We start from the raw sequence: 18,975 nt of genomic DNA, 5'->3' as shown, positions 1-18,975 counted from the left end.
GGGGCCTACATAAACAAATATTCGCTCTTAACACTGTATTAATTAGATCCTGTATGTAGATGTTGATTTACCCTTCAAGCTTGTTGCCAACTTCAATTTAGGGATGAAGAAATGGAGCCCCTTAAATCTTTGAAGCTTTTCTGATTATTTCGGGAAATCCGAATGTCGAAAACAGCACCATTTTGTGCTTTACAGCAGCCACAAACTCGAGAGCGCAGCTCCGTTGTTTTATCCATTAACCACAGATAAAATCCTGACGTGACAACGCTAAATGTGTTTAGTTTGTTGATAATAAAATTCACATGTTAAAATGTAGCAATAAATTAAATGTAGCCTAATAATAATAATGTCAACCACTCTATAGCAGAGAAAATAAACACGTTTTTGTGTTCTGTACTACTGTCTTTGATTGTGCATGATAACAATCAATTTAGATCGTTTTATTTAATTAAATTTATATTTAATTGACCTATCAGTAAGCCCCGCCCCCCTTAGTTACTGTTGCTATCTCGGAAAAACAAACAATGGTTGTAAGGTAAGTAGCCTACCTTATGTCTATCACGCCCCTGATAGCAACAGAGTTGTTTTCCGCAGGTAAATGTGGCTGAGAAACGCTGGACTGGATAGTCAAGATTCCAAGTGCTCACATCACGGAAAAAGTAAGGCTTTGGTTTTCTTTTGATCACAAACAAGGCGCGCTCCAGCACGGAGCGTGTTCTGTCCACATGGTCTTAACTTCATTAGAAGAGGAAATGGACACGGTGTAGGGCCAGAGCGCTTTTCAGAGAAAACATGAAAATAAAGACGTTTTTCATTATATTGTTACACATACAAGGTAAGAAATGTATTTATTACACTCTCTTTTTACTAAAACAATAAAAGCGTATAGTTTTAGACATTTCCCTGCTGAAAACAGCCGCAAGCCAACCGATCGTGGGGACATGCTCGTTCAAGAAAATATAATTGTACCTGGTTTTCTAGCAGGCGACAGATTCTTCGTGTGATGTAAGATACATAATAAAACTGTATGTTTCATTGCGTATAAACATGGGTAACGTTATGCATGAATATTAGCTCTGATTTCGCGGTGTCTGTTCCACTTACAGCTTATTTGACCCAATTCACACTCCCCGGAACGCGATTGGGCTAGTTTTGGCCGTGTTTGTGCTAGTTTTTTTTATTAGCAATTAGGCTGGTTTAGTTATGCAGACCTGTCAAGTGAGCCTCTCTGTTAAATATTCCTGATTCCCTTAGATACCTCAGTAGAGCACTAGAAACCCTTGTCTCATTCTGTGCATTAGGCTACGAAATAATGCTTATCACTGATAACTTATTATTAATTCCTATGTAACTTCATGATTCTGTAAAATATATTATTATATTATTTCTCTTTTATATTCTGTGCAATGAATCAACACATACTCAACTGTTTCTGGCAATTTTCTGATTATTTTTTACATATGAGAAACAGTAGGGTCATCGGTTGCAAAATTCACTTTATGGTGTTTGCATATAAATGTGTCTTTCCAGTGTGTGGACACAACCACCATACAATGAAAAAATCCATTCACAATATGATGTCATATTGCTGATGCTCCGCCCACGACCTCTGACGGACTGTCCCGTATTAACACATTTCTGCCCTCAGCCATACTGTCTGCCAAGGCAGCAGCACCCCACCCTGCATTTCGATAAACAGCGCCCTCTCCTGGGACGCGAGCCAAACTAAACCAGCAAAATTCAAATATTTCCCCCCCAAAGATGGTTTCTGTCATTGTAGGCAGTTGTTATCAAGTTCAAGTGTTGTTGTTTTTTAATATGTACAAATGTTTGTCTAAAATGACAAACTGTCTGTTTCTGAGAGTTTAGTGTAGTTATTGTGTGTGTTTGTGAATACACTGTTCACAAACACACTTCAGCTTTTGGTTTTATGTTTCATCAAACAATACATATATATATATATAGATCCTATTAAATCCTACGTAAATTAAATCCTATGTAAACGAATTCCAAGTTTAACAAATAAAATATACAACAAAATAAACAATGCCCGGAACTTATTATGACTGAACTGGTTTACCGGGAGCCATAAACAGACGCACAATCGCATAAACTGCATAATGCGGTTTCACCAGGGGGGCAGGGTTTCATATTATTTTGAAGCTTCCCCGGGCGCCGCCATTGATTAGCAGACCATCACCTGCTGTTAGCATTCCATTGACTCCCATTCATTTTGGCGTCACTTTGACAGCGAATAACTTTACATCTGAGGCGTTTAAAGACTCCATTTGTCAATTTTTTATTTCTAAAGAAACACGAAAATGTATAAAAGGCTCCATTACCTTGTATCTTACGTTACGGCCCCGTAGAAGCAGTTTTAAAAAAAAAAATAGGCTAACGATTGCGTCATAACACGCGACTCTCTGTCGCACAGTAGAGAGATTACCGTATGGACAGGAGGAGAAGCTCGCGGGCAATCGGGGGGACGTGGAGGCAAAATGACAAATTAATTAATCAGAATACTTAGCAAAAGTTTCTCCTGCTCCTAGCTCATGGACACCTCCTACTCACACTCTCCGTCTCTGCAAGTTTCAGAAGGGAATGATTCAGATTTCTCTTGGCACAGCTACTAGAAGACAGACGGGTTGCTCACGTCACATCTACGTCGTAAAGCTCAGTTTGAGTCTGCGCAGTACGCTCAGCCATCAGGAAGTGAGAGCTTCTAATTGACTTCACTTTTCTCCGTTGTCTCTGTTGAATCCAATGGGGTCGCTGTGTCCATTTATTTTACTGTCTATGGGTTTCACTCGCAAACGCAACTAGCACACAAGCGAAGCTAGACGAATGTGAAACTTAAATGGAAGTGTTGTTGATGTAAGCACTTAATGAGGTGTGTCTGTTTCCTTTGAGTGAAGTGTGTTTTTTTCTTTCTAGTCATACCAAGAACAAGATGATTGTTTTGAAATTTCTTTATTTGTTTGTTTTCAGTTCTTATGTCTGGTGTTGTTTGACATCTTCATATAGGAGGATCTTTGTTGACATCTTTGTACGCATACGCGAGTGGTTGTGTGGCAACAAAACAAACAGTATGGCGGGCTGTAAAGACGCGACGAGCACTTTCAAGAGAGTTAGCGGGCGAAATCCACAATATATAAGCACTTTAACATCTGAAGACCGGAGGAGGTTTGGAGAGAAGCTCAAAATTTGTATTGGTGACAAAATCGAAGTTATTCAAAGCCCATATGAGATCTGGGATGACAAAAAACGTTGGTCCGACTCGCCCGTGTCTTGGCCACCAATCTGCTGGGGAGACATTTATTCTTATTTAATAGAAACCCCTGGACCCTTCACTCATGAAAGATTAAAGGCTTTCAAAAGTCTGGAGGCCTATGATTATTTTGTTTCTCTAAAAGTTGGGCCGATCTTTTCTGCCAAACAGAAAGCAGTTATCGTGCTAAAAGCAGAGGTTAGACCTGGCCAAGCAGAGTCACAGCGTGATTCGCATCCTCCGTTCGTATCGCTGAACAGCCTTTTCTTTTGCTTTTAAGTTTTGCGATCCAGAATAGCCCATTTTGATGTGAGGAACATAGTCTGGGTGCTGTGGATCGCGGTTTGGGACACCTGAATCAGAACGCGAAAACATATGACTCGGTTGATTTGACTCAGTTTTTTTTTGTTTTTTTATTCAATCTTCTATAAATACACAGTCACTAAGACTTACCGTGAACAAAATGAGCCTCACAAACTCGATCAGAAGCTGCAGGAATCCAGGCTTTCTTCGGAGCGTCCAGGTTCAATCGCCTAATTGCACGCAACCATTTCTTTCGTTTTTCGCGATCCTTTTCGGAGGGAATTCGAAAAAACTTTTTATCAGGCCCCCAACGAGCCGTACAATCGATCACACAGCAAGAGTGAACCATCCTCTTCTCTAAATCCTCCTCCAAACGTGCAAAACAATCAAATTACAGGTATCTAGCGGTGTTTCCTGCCACACGATTCCCATGATGCAACGCGACATACATAAACAATGACGTCACAAAAGATCCGTCTATAAGTCAGCGGTTTCAATGAGGAATCAGTGTTCTGAATCTGAATAAACCATCACTAGGCTACCAAATAAACAGAAACAGACGCGACTGAATAAGTTGCATGTCCTCTTTCTTTTGTGAAATAGACGTTCACAAACGCAATTTACGGTAAACCACTTTATTTCTGTGACTAATGTGCAATTTTGACACAAATTAATTCATTATGATCAATGTATCGCTTTTTATTGTAAACCTGTGGTAAAACATCGTTTCTTGGGTTTTAAATATTCAATTAAACAACAAAAATGCCAGCAAACGGTCGCTCTTGTTTTGCGATCACGCTGTTTCCAGTGATTTCTTTCTGATTAGTTTTCTGATAAAACTTCCATTTTGTTGGTGAAATGATGGGTTAGTGTGACGTTGTTCCAGAGAGGCGTGTTTCGGGCGTGTTTTAGTGAAGCGCTGTGGAGCTTCTGGCCCGACAGTGGAAACGCAGCAGATTTCCTGGCACGGCCCGTTTAAAGCCCTGGCTCGCACTGGCCCGACAGTGGAAACGCGGCTAATGCCTACAACTAACGCGACGATTAAGTGATGCACCATCTTGACAGGATTGAAAATGTGGGAAATAATGAGCTTCCAGATCCGGCAGACAAGCTGTGTGCGCATGTCACAAAATGATTTCGATTGAAAGCGTCAGCACATGTAAACACCAGATCGGTTTAGATAACATCTCATGTAAACAGTCAACCGGAATCCGTCAATCAGAACGATCTCAATCAGAATAGCAAAAAAGTGTGCATGTAAACGGGGCTAGTGAAATCAAGAACTTGCTCGTGTGTGGAGGGAGCGACAAAGTACTTAAAAAGCCTTGAACTTTACATGAAGCTTTTTTTGGATTCATGATTAAAATGAGTTCTACTGTATTTGCTTCTGTTGCATCGCACCACTCGCGTCCTGTTACTCTGTAATGGATGTTGTCCTAAATGAGGTCCTAACTGAAATTCCCATGGTTACCAAATAGATAAGATAGGATTCTAAACACTGCAACACATCATTTCAACTGATTTATGAACGTTTATGTAATTTTGATTTTGATCTGACTGTTTTAAAAGCGTTATTGTATCCTTTTGTTTTTGTTCTAGATGAATGAATTCAACCTTGGAGGGGGAATGATGTGTGTGCTTTGTAATGGTGCGATTGCAGGGCTAAAATGAAATGAAAGTATGAAAGGCGTGTGACTGTAAGAGGACTCCAAGAATGTTTAGTTAAAACCAATGTCTCAAACACTGTGGGCGAGGCTTGAGAGGCCCAACATGAAAATATGTTACAAACCTCCCTTAAACTGAGCGAAATACGTGAGAACAACAGAGTCTAAGAAAACAACACCATTTGTTAATGATGACACTAAAAAGCAGACTAAGTGCTGGTAATATTAATAATTAAAGAGAGTTTATTGAATAATCTCAGTTGCGCCTTTGTCAGACGTGCACAAATCCAGGAAGTTATGTTATAACTACTAAATAATAACAGCAGGCATTGCAAAAGCAAGGAAAATAGTAAGAAAAAAAATGATAGAATGAAAAAATATATAATGAAATTAATAAAAATGTTATATAAAAATAGAATAATGAACATATTATGATAAAAGAATTAAACACAACACAAATGTATGTTTGCCCTTTTGAAGCCACACTCAGGTTACTATATTACAAAAATTTAATTAGATTCATAGATCCTTCCATGTATAAAAATGCAATGAAAAAATGTGAGTCCTAAAGTGGTGGAACATGACAATAAATAAATGTTTCTCCCTTTGAATGGCTGATGTCTATCAGGGGTCTGTGAACGTATACAATCGACTTGTTTGTATGAATGCACATACGCTGTACATGAATCAGGATGTGTTGTAAGGTGTTCATTAAGCTGCGTTATCAATGAGACTGATGTGGGTAAATCACTGATGTTCTTCTGCTGTGTGTTTGCATGTGTTACATTATGAATCCAGACATATTTCTCTACCCACAGTCTTTATGATCTTTAGATAAAGATTATCACAGCACTTTTCTGTTGTATTTTTTGTCCCACTATCCCAAAAGTGATTTAAAATGATATGTTCACTTCTTTTCCAGATGCGTCTGGTGTTGATAAAGATGAAGTGTCAGTGTCAGTTTCAGTGATGGAGGGAGATTCAGTCACTCTAAACCCTGATGTTAAAACAAACCAACAAGACGACATTAAATGGTATTATTATGACACTCGTATTGCTCAAATCGATGGAGATCTCAGTAAGATCTGTACAGATGTTCAGTGTAATGAAGGCACTGAGAGATTAAGAGACAGACTGAAGCTGGATCATCAGACTGGATCTCTGACCATCACAAACATCACAATCACAGACTCTGGAGAATATGGACTACAGATCATCGGCGGCAGCAGTAAGAGTGAAAAGACCTTCAACATTACTGTTTATTGTGAGTCATTCAATAAATTTTTAAAAGTTGGTTAAATATGTTTAAATGACATTATTTGTCATTTACATACTTTCATACTTTCAGTTGTTGATCCATTAGTTTTAGCAGTTAGTTTTGTTCTGATGGAGATGACAGCGTTTCATCGTTCAATCTCTGATCACCTTCTATTATCATGTTTAAACGCATTTGTTATTTCATACTCATTGTTTTAGCATTAGCATAAAATGTGAATGATCGCAAGAAAATATTTTAGATATTCAAAAAGTGCTTTGTAATATTGTATAGGAGGCCAGCTAGTACGAGTTGTGCTTCTCTCGCCCAGTAGCCAATGAACATTCTCAATGGTGTCAACCGCACTTGTTGACGAGACAAACTACACACGCACAGAAAGGAAAACCAAAGATTAAAGAAATGCACATAAGCAAACACAATAATGACATAAACACAGAGGAAATGTGTCCTGGAAAATAACAATAATGAAGTTGTTTATATTCTCATTATACTGTGTATATTATACATGTACTGTACATATTATACGTTGTATATCTGTCATGGCCCCAGCCTGTGTTCCCCTGTGACTTTTGAGTTACTTTCTGTTTCTTGTGGCATGTTGTAGTCACTTTTTAGTCCTATTGTTTCATTGGTCCATTGGTGTCTTGTTACCTTGTTATCTTATTAGCATATGTGTATAAATAGTCCAGTGTTTCAGTCAGTCTTTCATTTGTTGTCTCTGCAAGTGTATGTTTAGGATTTTCTGATCTGGTCTCTCAAGTGCCTTGGATTATGTTCCCATGTCACTCTTGTCTGGACTATATGCCTGCCCAAGGTTTGGATTATCTGTGAGTTTGTGCCTTTTGTTAATAAACTGTGTGCATTTGGATTCGCCCTCGTCTCATCCTTCAACATCCTTCAACAGAACGACTGACCAGAAATGAATCCAGCCGACAGATCATGCATCTGCGCCAGGGAGACCGCCCGAATGAGGAATATGTTCAAGACTTTATTGATCTGGCATATAAAACAACGATGGATGACCTGTGCCTTGTGATTTATTTTTTTTCTGAGGGGGCTATCAGAGCCACTCAGTTTGTATATGTCACTGTGGCATTCGGACTGGTCGTTAAATATTATATAGACATTGCCTTGAGGCTGAGCGGCTCTGCTTTCAAGGTGAGTGTCATGGAGGAAGATTGTGACATTTGCACTACATCTGAAGCTATCAAGGTGTTTCCAAGGCATTTGAGACTGGTTTCCAGTTTGACGGACACACCGCTAACATTTGTCCGCTAACACTGGTCAGCTGGCATCTCAACGTTGATATCAAATCTGGGGGTCTCAGAGGTTGTCCCGCTGTCAATTGCTCTCCTTGATACGGTGATGGCCATTTTGTGTTTCAGCTTCTCTCGAGGCAGTGAAGTCCAACCATGAGTTTCCTGTCTGACCTGATGTGACCACGGAGGTTTTCCCTGAGCTACCTGTTCTGCATCGACACGACCATGGAGGTTTATGAACTTTCTGCCAGCCCTGAGATGACCGCAGAGGTCAACCTGAAACACCTTGTCGGCCCTTTTTTGACCCTGGAAGACGCCCTCGAGCTTCCTGCCTGTTTTGTCATGGCCCCTGAGGCCAACCATAACCTCTCTGTACTCTGTATTACAGTTTCATCTGATTAGCTGTGGTGGTCTCCATTTCCATCAGATCTGCCCTGGGGGTCCTTGCCGTGGTTGTCATCTGCTCTGCCTTCTCCACCTTGGTGGTCTTCAGCTTTCTACCTTGCTACCAAGTGGACAATATCATTGTTGGATGCATATTGGCATTGAATCATGGCAGCTAAATCAACAAAAAGGATTTGAGAAGCGTGTGGAGATTACGGTAAAGAGGTAAGCATGGCAGCTATCGCTAACCTTCTGGAAAAACACCGGGTCGCTCTTTCTGCGGACTTTAAAACCGCAGTTTCGACACTCGAGGCAAAGCTAATTCTAGTCCAAATTCAAACTACCGTGACGGATCGCGCATCGAAGATTGCTTCACTCGAGACATGCAAATTCACAGGATGAGCACACACAAGCCTTGGAAACGACATGTGCTATGCTGACAGAGAGCAACGTTAAATTGCTAGCCAAAGTTGTGGATCTCAAGTCCCGTAGCCAGCGGAACAATATAAGAATTATTGGATTACCTGAATCCATTGAAGGACTGCAACCCTCTATCTTCTTCTCTATCTTATCTTGTGCCTTCTCGGTCACCAAGTTTATTCTTTGCCTGTAAGACTTTGTAGCAGTGGTGCCTACAGTATGTGCCTGTTAGAAATATTATTGTTATTTTTAATCTATTTATTTTAGTTATTGTACTCTTTATATCTACAATCATGTTTTACTTTCTTGGGAAATGTACATTTTGTGTGTGTGGAGAGAGAGAGAGAGAGAGAGAGAGAGAGAGAGAGAGAGAGACAGACAGACAGAGAGAGAGATATAAAAGTAAACCAAAATTAAATATTATATACATATATAATTTAAATGTAATATTTTTAATTCAGCTGAGTTATCTAAGGAGACATCAAAGCTAATATGGATAAATACAGATAAACATGTTTATTTAACCACAATTCATTTGATAATTAGCAATTTCACAGTTAATTTGGTTTCTACTGAATTCTCAAGAGCCAGAAAATGTTAATGCACAAGCATTTTCACAGTTATTTCTTGTGGAGTTTCCCCAAAAAAAGATCCTCCAGCATCTGTTGGTTTGTGTTCCAGATGTTTCTGCTGCTGAACGGGATGAAGTGAAGGAGGGAGAATCTGTCACTTTTGATCCTGGTGTAATAAGCAACCCAAATTACACTCTGTGGTTGTTTAATAACATATTCATTGCTGAAATCACTGGAGGTCAGAGTAAGATCTGTACAGATGTTCAGTGTAAAGAGAGATTCGGAGACAGACTGAAGCTGGATCATCAGACTGGATCTCTGACCATCACAAACACCAGAAACACAGACTCTGGAGAATATAAACTAGAGATCAACAGCAGCAGATTCAGCATCATTAGGAGCTTCAGTGTCACTGTCATTCGTGAGTATCATTTAATCATTAAAGGTCCCGTTCTTCGTGATCCCATGTTTCAAACTTTAGTTAGTGTGTATGTTGCTGTTAGAGCATAAATAATATCTGTAAAATTATAAAGCTCAAAGTTCAATGCCAAGCGAGATATTTTATTTAACAGAAGTCTCCTACACCGAACAGCTCGTTTGGACTACATCCCTCTACTTCCTTCTTTAATGACGTAACTAGAACCGTTTTTTGACTAACCTCCGCCCACAGGAATGCGCCCTCAACTCTACCGAAATTCGTTTATGTAACGTTACTTGCGCACTTCTTATAACTTACTGTGTTTACTCAGCTCTTACGGTGATTTTCTGAAGTAAAACTGACGCTTCATCTTTTGTGTGATGTACAATAAATTTTATTAAACTCATCAGTATATGTTTGATCATCATTCAGACAGCAGACTTGTAGGCTATTAATAAATAATGGATACATACAAGCAGATGACAAATACGTTATAATAACCGTAATTAAACTACTAAACTATACCTGTTCCATCTCTATACAGCACTCTGACTCGGCATTATTGTCCGACTCGAAATGAACACTGTTACCTGAGAGTTTCTGATATTATCATCATTCTGTGAGATGAAATTGTCCTGACAGACTGAGCGCGAGCTCATGAAGCTCCGCCCCCTGGGTCGTCCATCAGCAGCTTATTTGCATTTAAAGGGCACACACTAAAACAGCGCGTTTTTCTGAGCCCCACAAAATGACAATTTAAACATGCTGTAAAAAATGATCTGTTGGGTATTTTGAGCTGAAACTTCACATACACACTCTGGGGACATCAGATACTTATTTTACATCTTGTAAAAGGGGCATAATACGGGACCTTTAATTCAACAGTAAGATTTTGTTTCTACTGGTCCCATCAGTGCCTCATATTTTTCCTAACCTTTTCACTTGCTATGATTCTAGCAATGTAAACTGTTGCATTACAAATTTATTAAATGTTTAATTTAGGTTTCAACATTAAAAGTTAAGACTTTGATTTTAGTAGGGTCAGTTTCTATCTACTCCGGCCAGTCCTGTTTTCTCTATTGTATTTTAAATGAGTCAGATCACTGAGATTCTCACCTTTCAGCCTAGACGTTGAATCGTTAGGTTGATTGGATTAGCTGTAGGGGAGACTTTCACCTTTTGTCTTTAATGGCTCTGGGATGGCTCTTGGAACCGGAGTTCCTGGCCAGTATCAGCATTTGAATAGTTACGCTGATTCAATTGGACTGGTAGTGCTCTCAGAGTAGGGTGTGTTCCTACTTCATTTGCATGCTTTGTTTAGAGTCTCCACCTCTATGTAATCCCTCCCCCTTGGAATGTATATAACTACAATGCATACTGTATTAGATTTAGAATGTTGGACGAACCGCAGCCACGCTCAATAAAGAAGAACTTCTGTTTGAACGCGATCCCAATGTCTCCTGGTCTCTCTCCTTTGAAGAAGGAAAAGAAATTTCCAACAAAACTCAGCATAAGATAATTTTGTAACATCCAAATAAGCTTTACAGATCTTTATTTTGATACTTGTTTTTGGTTCACTTTTAGCAGTTTGTGTTGGTTTATTTTGTAATCTTCAGACTTTATCCTTTTTATAATAATAATAATAATAATTATTATTATTAACCACCATTGTTGTGTTTTGTATATTGGTGTATTGATGTCTGTGCATCATAAATTGACGCTTATAAGAAAAAAAAATGTCTTGCGTTCCAAAATGTCACACCTTTCAAAGATAAATCTCAGCAATTGCTTCACTCTTGTAGATGTGAAAATCAAGCTTTTCCTCGTTATGGTTGAATAACGGAAGCCAGTTACTTTGCCAAGAGATCTTTTATTTATTATTTTTATACATGTGTCAGACATGCAAGAGAAACAGGCATAGAAGAAGGTAACAGCCGAGGTGGCGCTCTCTCGCTCTCTCTCTCTCTCTCTCTCGCTCTCTCTCTCTCTCTCTCTCTCTCTCTCTCTCCTGAGGGACTTACAACTTCCTTGTAAGGTAGCAAAACAAGTTGCTTGTTTAAAATGGAACGTATAAGGGACTGACCAGGGCAATAGTGGTAGAGTAGATCAGACAAATATGTAGGTGCAAGACCATTTAATGTCAGAAGTAAATTGTTCTTATTTTGTCTTTTTGGAAATATGTAAGTATTTTCATAACCATACTATAATAAGATAATAATAATAAGATCTTTAAACAAAATAAGAACATTTTCCACCAATCATCCTGTGCAAATGTTTACACCACCTGGCTCTTAACGTTTTGATCATTCAGGTGAAACAGTATTAAGAATAAAAAGTTAAGCATATGGAAACTTAGCATATTTAAGCATCTATTTTCTGAAATGGCTTATTATAAAATAGCAGTACTAAATAAAATCAAAATACATATTTTAATTAACATTTTACAGATTCCCCAAGGCTGACTTAAACTGTATATATATTTAAAGTTCCTTTTAAATTACTTTTGGTGCAATAAACAGAAGTAGTTTCATTATTCTGCAAGACACATTAGAGATAATTTAAATAAATAAAAAATATTTATTTAATTAATCTAATACAATTTTATTATGAATCGAAGTCAATAATTCTTAATTTGTTAAATTGCTTTTGAATTAAACCAAAAAACTTTTTTCTGTACTGTCTTGACTTTCATCACTTTCGCTTTTATTCTTCGTTAAACTGAGCAGCCAATCCAAGTTCTCTCTCTCTTCAGTTTTACCAATCAACCCAAAAAAACTGACAGTGTCCGACTAGAGCCTACTGTGAACACCGACTAGAGAAGACCGAAAAAACTAATGCTGGGGCCACACCACAAGATATTCGGGCAGATTTCTCCCCATCCGACAATCCTAAGTGAAGTCCGGATCATCTTGATCTTGGTTCTACAGATTATCTTATCAGAATTTACTGTGGTGTGAGGTGTGTTAAGAGTGACCCGACCTGCTCGGAAGAACATCGGATCCACATTGTCTGGTGGAACGAAACGGTACCCAATCAGAAAACCAGCTGACAAGAAGACAGAAGCATAACAACCGCTGTCATGGCGCAGCACAGAGTGAAATGGATAAGGACGTCAGAGATGGAGGATCAGCTTGTCGATTTGTGGCTACAGCAGGAGTGTTTATACAACGTGTCCTGTAAAACATACCACAAGTCGACAATTTTATAGCAATTTCTTCCTGTTTATCGTCCACCATGTTTATTAGGAAGTCTCGTTAAATTTTGCCAGATTTCCAGTGTTCACAGTCTGGACTCTGTTTTTTTGTTCTCATGTTTGTGGTCTTGTAAATCTTATAATATTTTAAATATATTTTGGTGTGGCCCCAGCATGAGCTGAACGACACTCAAAACGGCCCGTCATTGCCCGACAGCCGACTTTCGGCTTGGTGTGTCCCGGGCCTTAGTGGATACATTTCTTCATTATCTTAGACAAAGTTCATTAGATGTCTCAATACAGCTATCATGAGAAGAGCAGAAAAAAAATGAATAAGAATATAGTTCAAACTGAACTTCTACTAAATATAACTTTTGATTAATTTGGTTAAGCAAATTAATTAAAAAACAAGTATCTATTTATTCTCTGGAAGCAGGGCTAAACGAGTAAACACTGTTACTGCATCCCTGACATGGGTCAGACACCTCACACATCTCTCAGATACCAAATACAGACATTGCCTATAACAAATACCAGAATAGAAACACTTTTTTAGCAAACCCTGAATCTGAGAACAATCACATGATGAATGAGTGTTTCCTTCATGGAGACAATTTATGAAGCATAATGGTCTGCTTCAAACTGAATCATTCATTCATATTTACCCTCTCTTATTAGTTGATGATTTATAGTTTTTGTTATAAGAATAATGACTGTCTCCCTCTAATCATTGCAGCTACGGAAACTCCAGCACTGGATCAATCTTTAAATGAAAAAGGGCTGATTATGTTATTGGTGTACGTGACTGTTGTTGTTGCTGTTGGTGTGATTTACTGTCTCTGCGGGAAATGTAAGTATTACAACAATATACAGCAAGAGAAAAATAAGCTTGACTTTATGACGACTGCAGTTGAGATAATTAAGTGATTAAAGTTTGAATTTATTTCTGTCATAAGTCTACATAAAGTTCTTATTTAGAGTTAACAGAGGTTTAGATGTGGATGTTTTATTGAAAATGTTTCGTTTATTGTCAACTAAAGCAAGAGTTTGCTTTAGTTGCTTGATTTTTCTTTTTCTTTTAGCAATTGCAGTAGTGTTTTCAGAGAACATTTCTGCATTGCTAAAGAAAGAGATTGGTAAAAAGCAGAGCAATGAGTGATTTATAGTGACTATAGTTTTAAGACTGACTTAAATTTAACATTATGAAGTTGAAGCTGTTAATGCTATATACAGAATATGTAATTAATTCAGTCATTATGAGAAAAAAAGATCACTGTAATGCATTAAAGAGACAGTTAAAGAGACAGTCATTTACTCACCCTCATGTTGTTCCAAACCTGTATTTGTATCTATTCCAATTCCAAATCCAACTTATTTATAAAGCACATAATAAAACAACATGGTTGACCACAGTCCTGTACATTGTACTAAAAAATAAAAGTATAACGAAAATAAATAACCACAAACTAAACATCTGCAAAAACCGTTCAAGCAAAAAACGTCCAGCAACAATACCTCAACACTAATACATGATCTAAAGCTAATATAAAAAAATGTGTTAAACACAAAAGATGTTGTTGAATGAAGAATGTTGGTAACCAGACAATTGACGGTAGCCATTGACTTCCATAGTAGGAAAAAATAATACAATGGAAGTCAATGGCTACCATTTGGAACAACTTTAAGCCGAGAAAATGATGCCAGAATTTTAATTTGTGGGTGAACTATCACTTTAACACTGAAAGTATGAAGAGATCTGTGCAAGATCTTCCAAAAAATAATACAAAATTTTCGGAGAACATTCCTTAACTGGGTTGTGTGAATGGCTCTCAAGAGAACAGAAATGCTGTGATTGCACATTTTAAAAGGATAGTTCACTTTGAAATTTAATTTTGGTATGTTTTAGCTTACCTCAAGGGCATCCAAGATGTAGGTGTCTTTTTTTCAGCAGTAGTTTCAATTTTGATATTTTTAGGTCAAACCGTTCTTGTCTGTCAGTCATATAATGCAGGTCTATGGTCATTATCTCAAAGAGCATGCACAGAGTCCAAATGAAAACAATTCCCCGTCGTCCAAATTAAACAATTCCCCATCGTAAGTACACATTGATGGCCTAAGACACGAAACGAGCGGTTTGTGTGAGAAAACGAACAGTATTTATATCGTTTTTACCTCTTGTACACAGCCACGTCCAAGTGATCTGAGAGCGCGGGCGGGTATAGATATATACAATAGAAGTCGCCTTGGCTACGGCAGTTCATTTATATCTATACCGGCCCGCACTCTCAGATCACTTGGACGTGGCTGTGTACAAGAGGTAAAAACGATATAAATACTGTTCGTTTTCTCACACAAACCGCTCGTTTCGTGTCTTAGGCCATCAATGTGTACTTACGATGGGGAATTGTTTTAATTTGGACTCTGTGCATGCTCTTTGAGACAGTGACCATCGACCTGCATTATATGACTGACAGACAAGAACGGTTTGACCTAAAAATATCAAAATTGAAACTACTGCGGAAAAAAAGACACCTACATCTTGGATGCCCTTGAGGTAAGCTAAAACATACCAAAAATTTATTTCAAAGTGAACTATCCCTTTAACTTTAGAAATAATCGGATGAACGTGAAATATGTTTTCATGCTTTGTACTTCCTCTTTTGTGCAGTATTGACAAAATCAGTCTTATGACACATGATCCTCTATACTTACACTAGCACTACAATAAAGCTTTCCAGAACATCCTTCAGTTTGAGATATTTGGTCTATTTTAAATCATCTGTCTATTTTAATAATCTTTAATGGCAGCTGCCTGATTAAAAATGTGATTTAACACATTGACTCCGGATGGTAGATAATACATTGTTATATTGTGTTAATCCAGTGATCTGTGTGATGTTATTTGTGCAACACATTTTGAGTCTTCACCCATTACTGTAAAAAAAATCACTGCTCTTTTTCTCTTGATTTTATTGTTTTTTCCTGTCTTGTGTGTTTTCCTTTAGGTTCCCCTGAAAACTGGAAATGACTCAGAGATGGCAAGCTTGCACAGTGAAATTTCTGTAGAAAAGGTCTATTCCTATTGATCTATTTCTTAGCCAATCAGAATCATTCAACCTGAAGGAATGAAGTAGCTTAGACCTTGCTGAAGGGTATAACTGCTGTGATCTTTATAACTGTAAAGGAGCGGCCTACAAACTCCTTGTGATTCTTGAAGCTGACTTCTGATGAAACTGCAAACTATCTTCAGTAAAAATGTTCTTTAATTCATTATAATGCTGACTCTTGTCTTAAATTGACTGCACTTCTAACTCCTGGTCTTTATTAATCCTATCTGGTCCTTGGGTTTAACTGTAAATTTCCTAACTAAAACGTTCTAGAAAAGATGAGAGTTGCAGTGTCACATCTTTCTCATTAGAGTGATCAGACCTCAGGATTAAACACGCACATGATCTATATCAACTCATATCCACAGTAAAACTGGTGACCAACACAAATATACTTCCATCCATCATTCATACCAATTATCCTATACAACAGCGGTTGGGAACCTGAGCCATGACTGGCAAAAAAACGTGGCTCAGGTCTCTTCCCCTTTACCAATAATTGATCTTCTTCAAGGTTGGATTTGGTAAGGCTCTTACGATAAACAGGAGTGTAGCAAAACCCCAGCCAGACAATGGTGAAGCGTACTGATATTTCAAAAAGCCTTTATTTTCTTACACCTTTTTCTTCTTGAAACACCGTAAGAGCTACAGGACAGATAAATAACATAAAATTAGCTCTTACGAACCCAAACATAAGCCAAAGGCCACATTAAACAATATATTGTATATATATATATAACAACATTACAAATAGCCATTTATAAAAACCCTTTTATGACGTTACCTCAGTCAGTATTAACAATGCTGAAAAGCTTATGTTAACATAACTTCACATGACATAAGCGATACACATTTAAACACTTCTTCAAGTCGAATAAATTAACCTACATATTAATGCACATAAACATTAAACAAACCAAACACAATACCTTGTTCCCGTTCCAGCTAGGTGCTTAATTATCCCCTCCTTTTCTTTAGAACTTTACGATTTCAGAGTGTTTTTAGAGAGACATGAGATTTTTCCCCTTTTCTTTCCGTGTGTGCGTCTCACTAACCTGTCCCACCTTTCTAGATGCGAAATTAACGTTCCACTATGGAGGCGGAAATAAAGGACTCATTACATTGACAGAGGAGACTAATAAATAAAACTCAAAAGTAATTATTACTTATTTACTCTTTCCTTAGAGTTAGTTACAAGGAGAGTTCCCAAAACATCCAGATAACATGTTATTTCCACATAACTCCTTCGGGGAAGAATGTGGCTTCCGCAGCGTTCCCATTCCAGTAGGAAGGGCACGCTTTCCCCAGTGTTATCCAATAGTCTCACTGTGTGGGTTATCACAGAACAGCAGTGATGGTCATTCTCTGTGTACACCCTGTCCCATCGTCCCAAGAGGGAGCAGGAGGCTTACACAGGGCACTGGAAGGGGACAGCAGCTGTTGAGCTTTGCCTTTGGTATAGGGATTCCTATTAGTTGGTCAACGAGGCACATCGAAAGTGATCGACAGATAGGGAACTTCTCGGCTACATGTGGTAACCCTCGTTCCCTGAAAGAGGGACGTACGTCCCGTCCAGTGGTGTAGTGGTAAAAAAAGAGGTGGGTAAACTATAAATTCTGGTGGACCACGACGTGGTCACCCGGTAAGGTGGGCCACTGCCTACCGGTGTATGTGTATCCTGATGACATCGCTATAGGCTATCATTTGATGGTACTACCAAGGGTATCACTGGTTGTTCCCTTATCATAGGTCACACAATCACTATTCAATTCATACATTAATATAAGTTCTTGTTAAAGAGACTCAAAAAGGAATAATATGGTTGAAATTATAAAGTTTAGGCTACTAAATGACAAAACAGAGAGAACAAAAATATTTAAGAGAGATCTAGAGGGAGGCTTATATCCAGGGCTTCCAATGCAATGCACTTGTGCATAATGATTAGGGATTTGGGATTATTTTCATAGTTGATTAATCTGTTGAATATTTCCTCGATTAATTGATTAGTTGTTTGGTCTATCAGAAAAATGTGGATCAGTGTTTCCCTGTAGAGGGAAAAGTCTTTAACCTGGTGCAGGCTTGATTCCCTCTGAATCTCTTGACTTGTACAGTTGGGTTTTGACATGCTCCCTACATTAAACCAGCTGTCTGTAATGAATAAAAAAGCACTTTTTTTTTGCATCGTTTTAATGATTTCCTGTTGCGGCTGCGATCAAGTTTCATTCTCGCGCAGCTTGTTTAGTAACTTCACGAGCGTGTGTTTTCTGCTACGTGTGTGCGCCGTTCTCTTTGTTCCGTGTGTGTGTGTGTGTGTGTGTGTGTGTGTGTGTGTGTGTGTGTCGGCGCTGTGCTCTCTGCTCCGTGGTTGCGCGCTGCACGTTCTGCTCTGTCGTTAACGGTCCAAATGCTCGCATCATGTGCCGATCGGCGATCACGCACTGGAAATGCAAAGTCCGCTCAAATAACGTGAAATTTAGAGGTGGATAAACGCAATGTAGAGGTGGATAAACGCACTTTGGAGGTGGGCAAACGCTATTTCCAAATTTTGGGAGGTGCGTAAACGGCGTTTACGTGCGTTTAGCCTCCACTACATCCCTGGTCCCGTCACAACAACTTCTGTACCCCGCTGTATGGCCAGATCACCTCTCAGCGAAAACCTAAAGATGCAATACTCATTATAACAGTTGATGCAATGCTTCCAATGTTCATTGGCTCGTCTAGTTACACTCGAAGTAGATTGGCTCTCTGGCGAGATTCCTATTAGTCAGTCAATGACGTACAGTATGTCTTCGTTCCCTCCTTCAGGGAACAATATGTAACCGAGACGTTCATAAAAACACATTTGACCATCCAATGTCAAATTTAGTGTTTCTGGACTCTCTGTGCTTTCTCTTTAACTTTGATGCAAAACTTTAATTGCAGAAGAATCAAAAATACAAAAAAAGGTGTGCCCATCCCAAACACCCTAATTATTGGGTGAGCTGATGAGCTGATCTTACATGTTTCATATGTAATATTTCTCTTTGTCACTTTACTAGACTCGCTAAGTCTTGTTCCAAATATTACTTATTTGAAGTGCTTAATATTTGTGATGCAATCTGGGAAAACCCA

At 38.5% G+C, this 18,975-nt stretch overlaps 1 protein-coding gene across 1 annotated transcript; it reads left to right on the top strand.

Annotated features, from left to right (window-relative positions):
• The first annotated feature begins 651 nt into the window (after window positions 1-651).
• LOC309476183 (uncharacterized protein) lies at window positions 652-16,130 on the top strand. The gene is made up of 5 exons (XM_082139430.1): window positions 652-835; window positions 6,158-6,499; window positions 9,256-9,567; window positions 13,494-13,607; window positions 15,763-16,130. The coding sequence occupies exons 1-5, from the start codon at window positions 793-795 to the stop codon at window positions 15,783-15,785; spliced, it is 834 nt and encodes a 277-aa protein (XP_081995556.1). The 5' UTR covers window positions 652-792; the 3' UTR covers window positions 15,786-16,130.
• Window positions 16,131-18,975: the final 2,845 nt, after the last annotated feature.

Source organism: Leuciscus leuciscus, assembly GCF_965113295.1.
Source record: "Leuciscus leuciscus genome assembly, chromosome: 15".
NCBI classification, from domain to species: domain Eukaryota; kingdom Metazoa; phylum Chordata; class Actinopteri; order Cypriniformes; family Leuciscidae; genus Leuciscus; species Leuciscus leuciscus.
The sequence above is the reverse complement of the archived record's forward strand: the minus strand, read 5'-3'. Positions and strand labels throughout refer to the sequence as shown.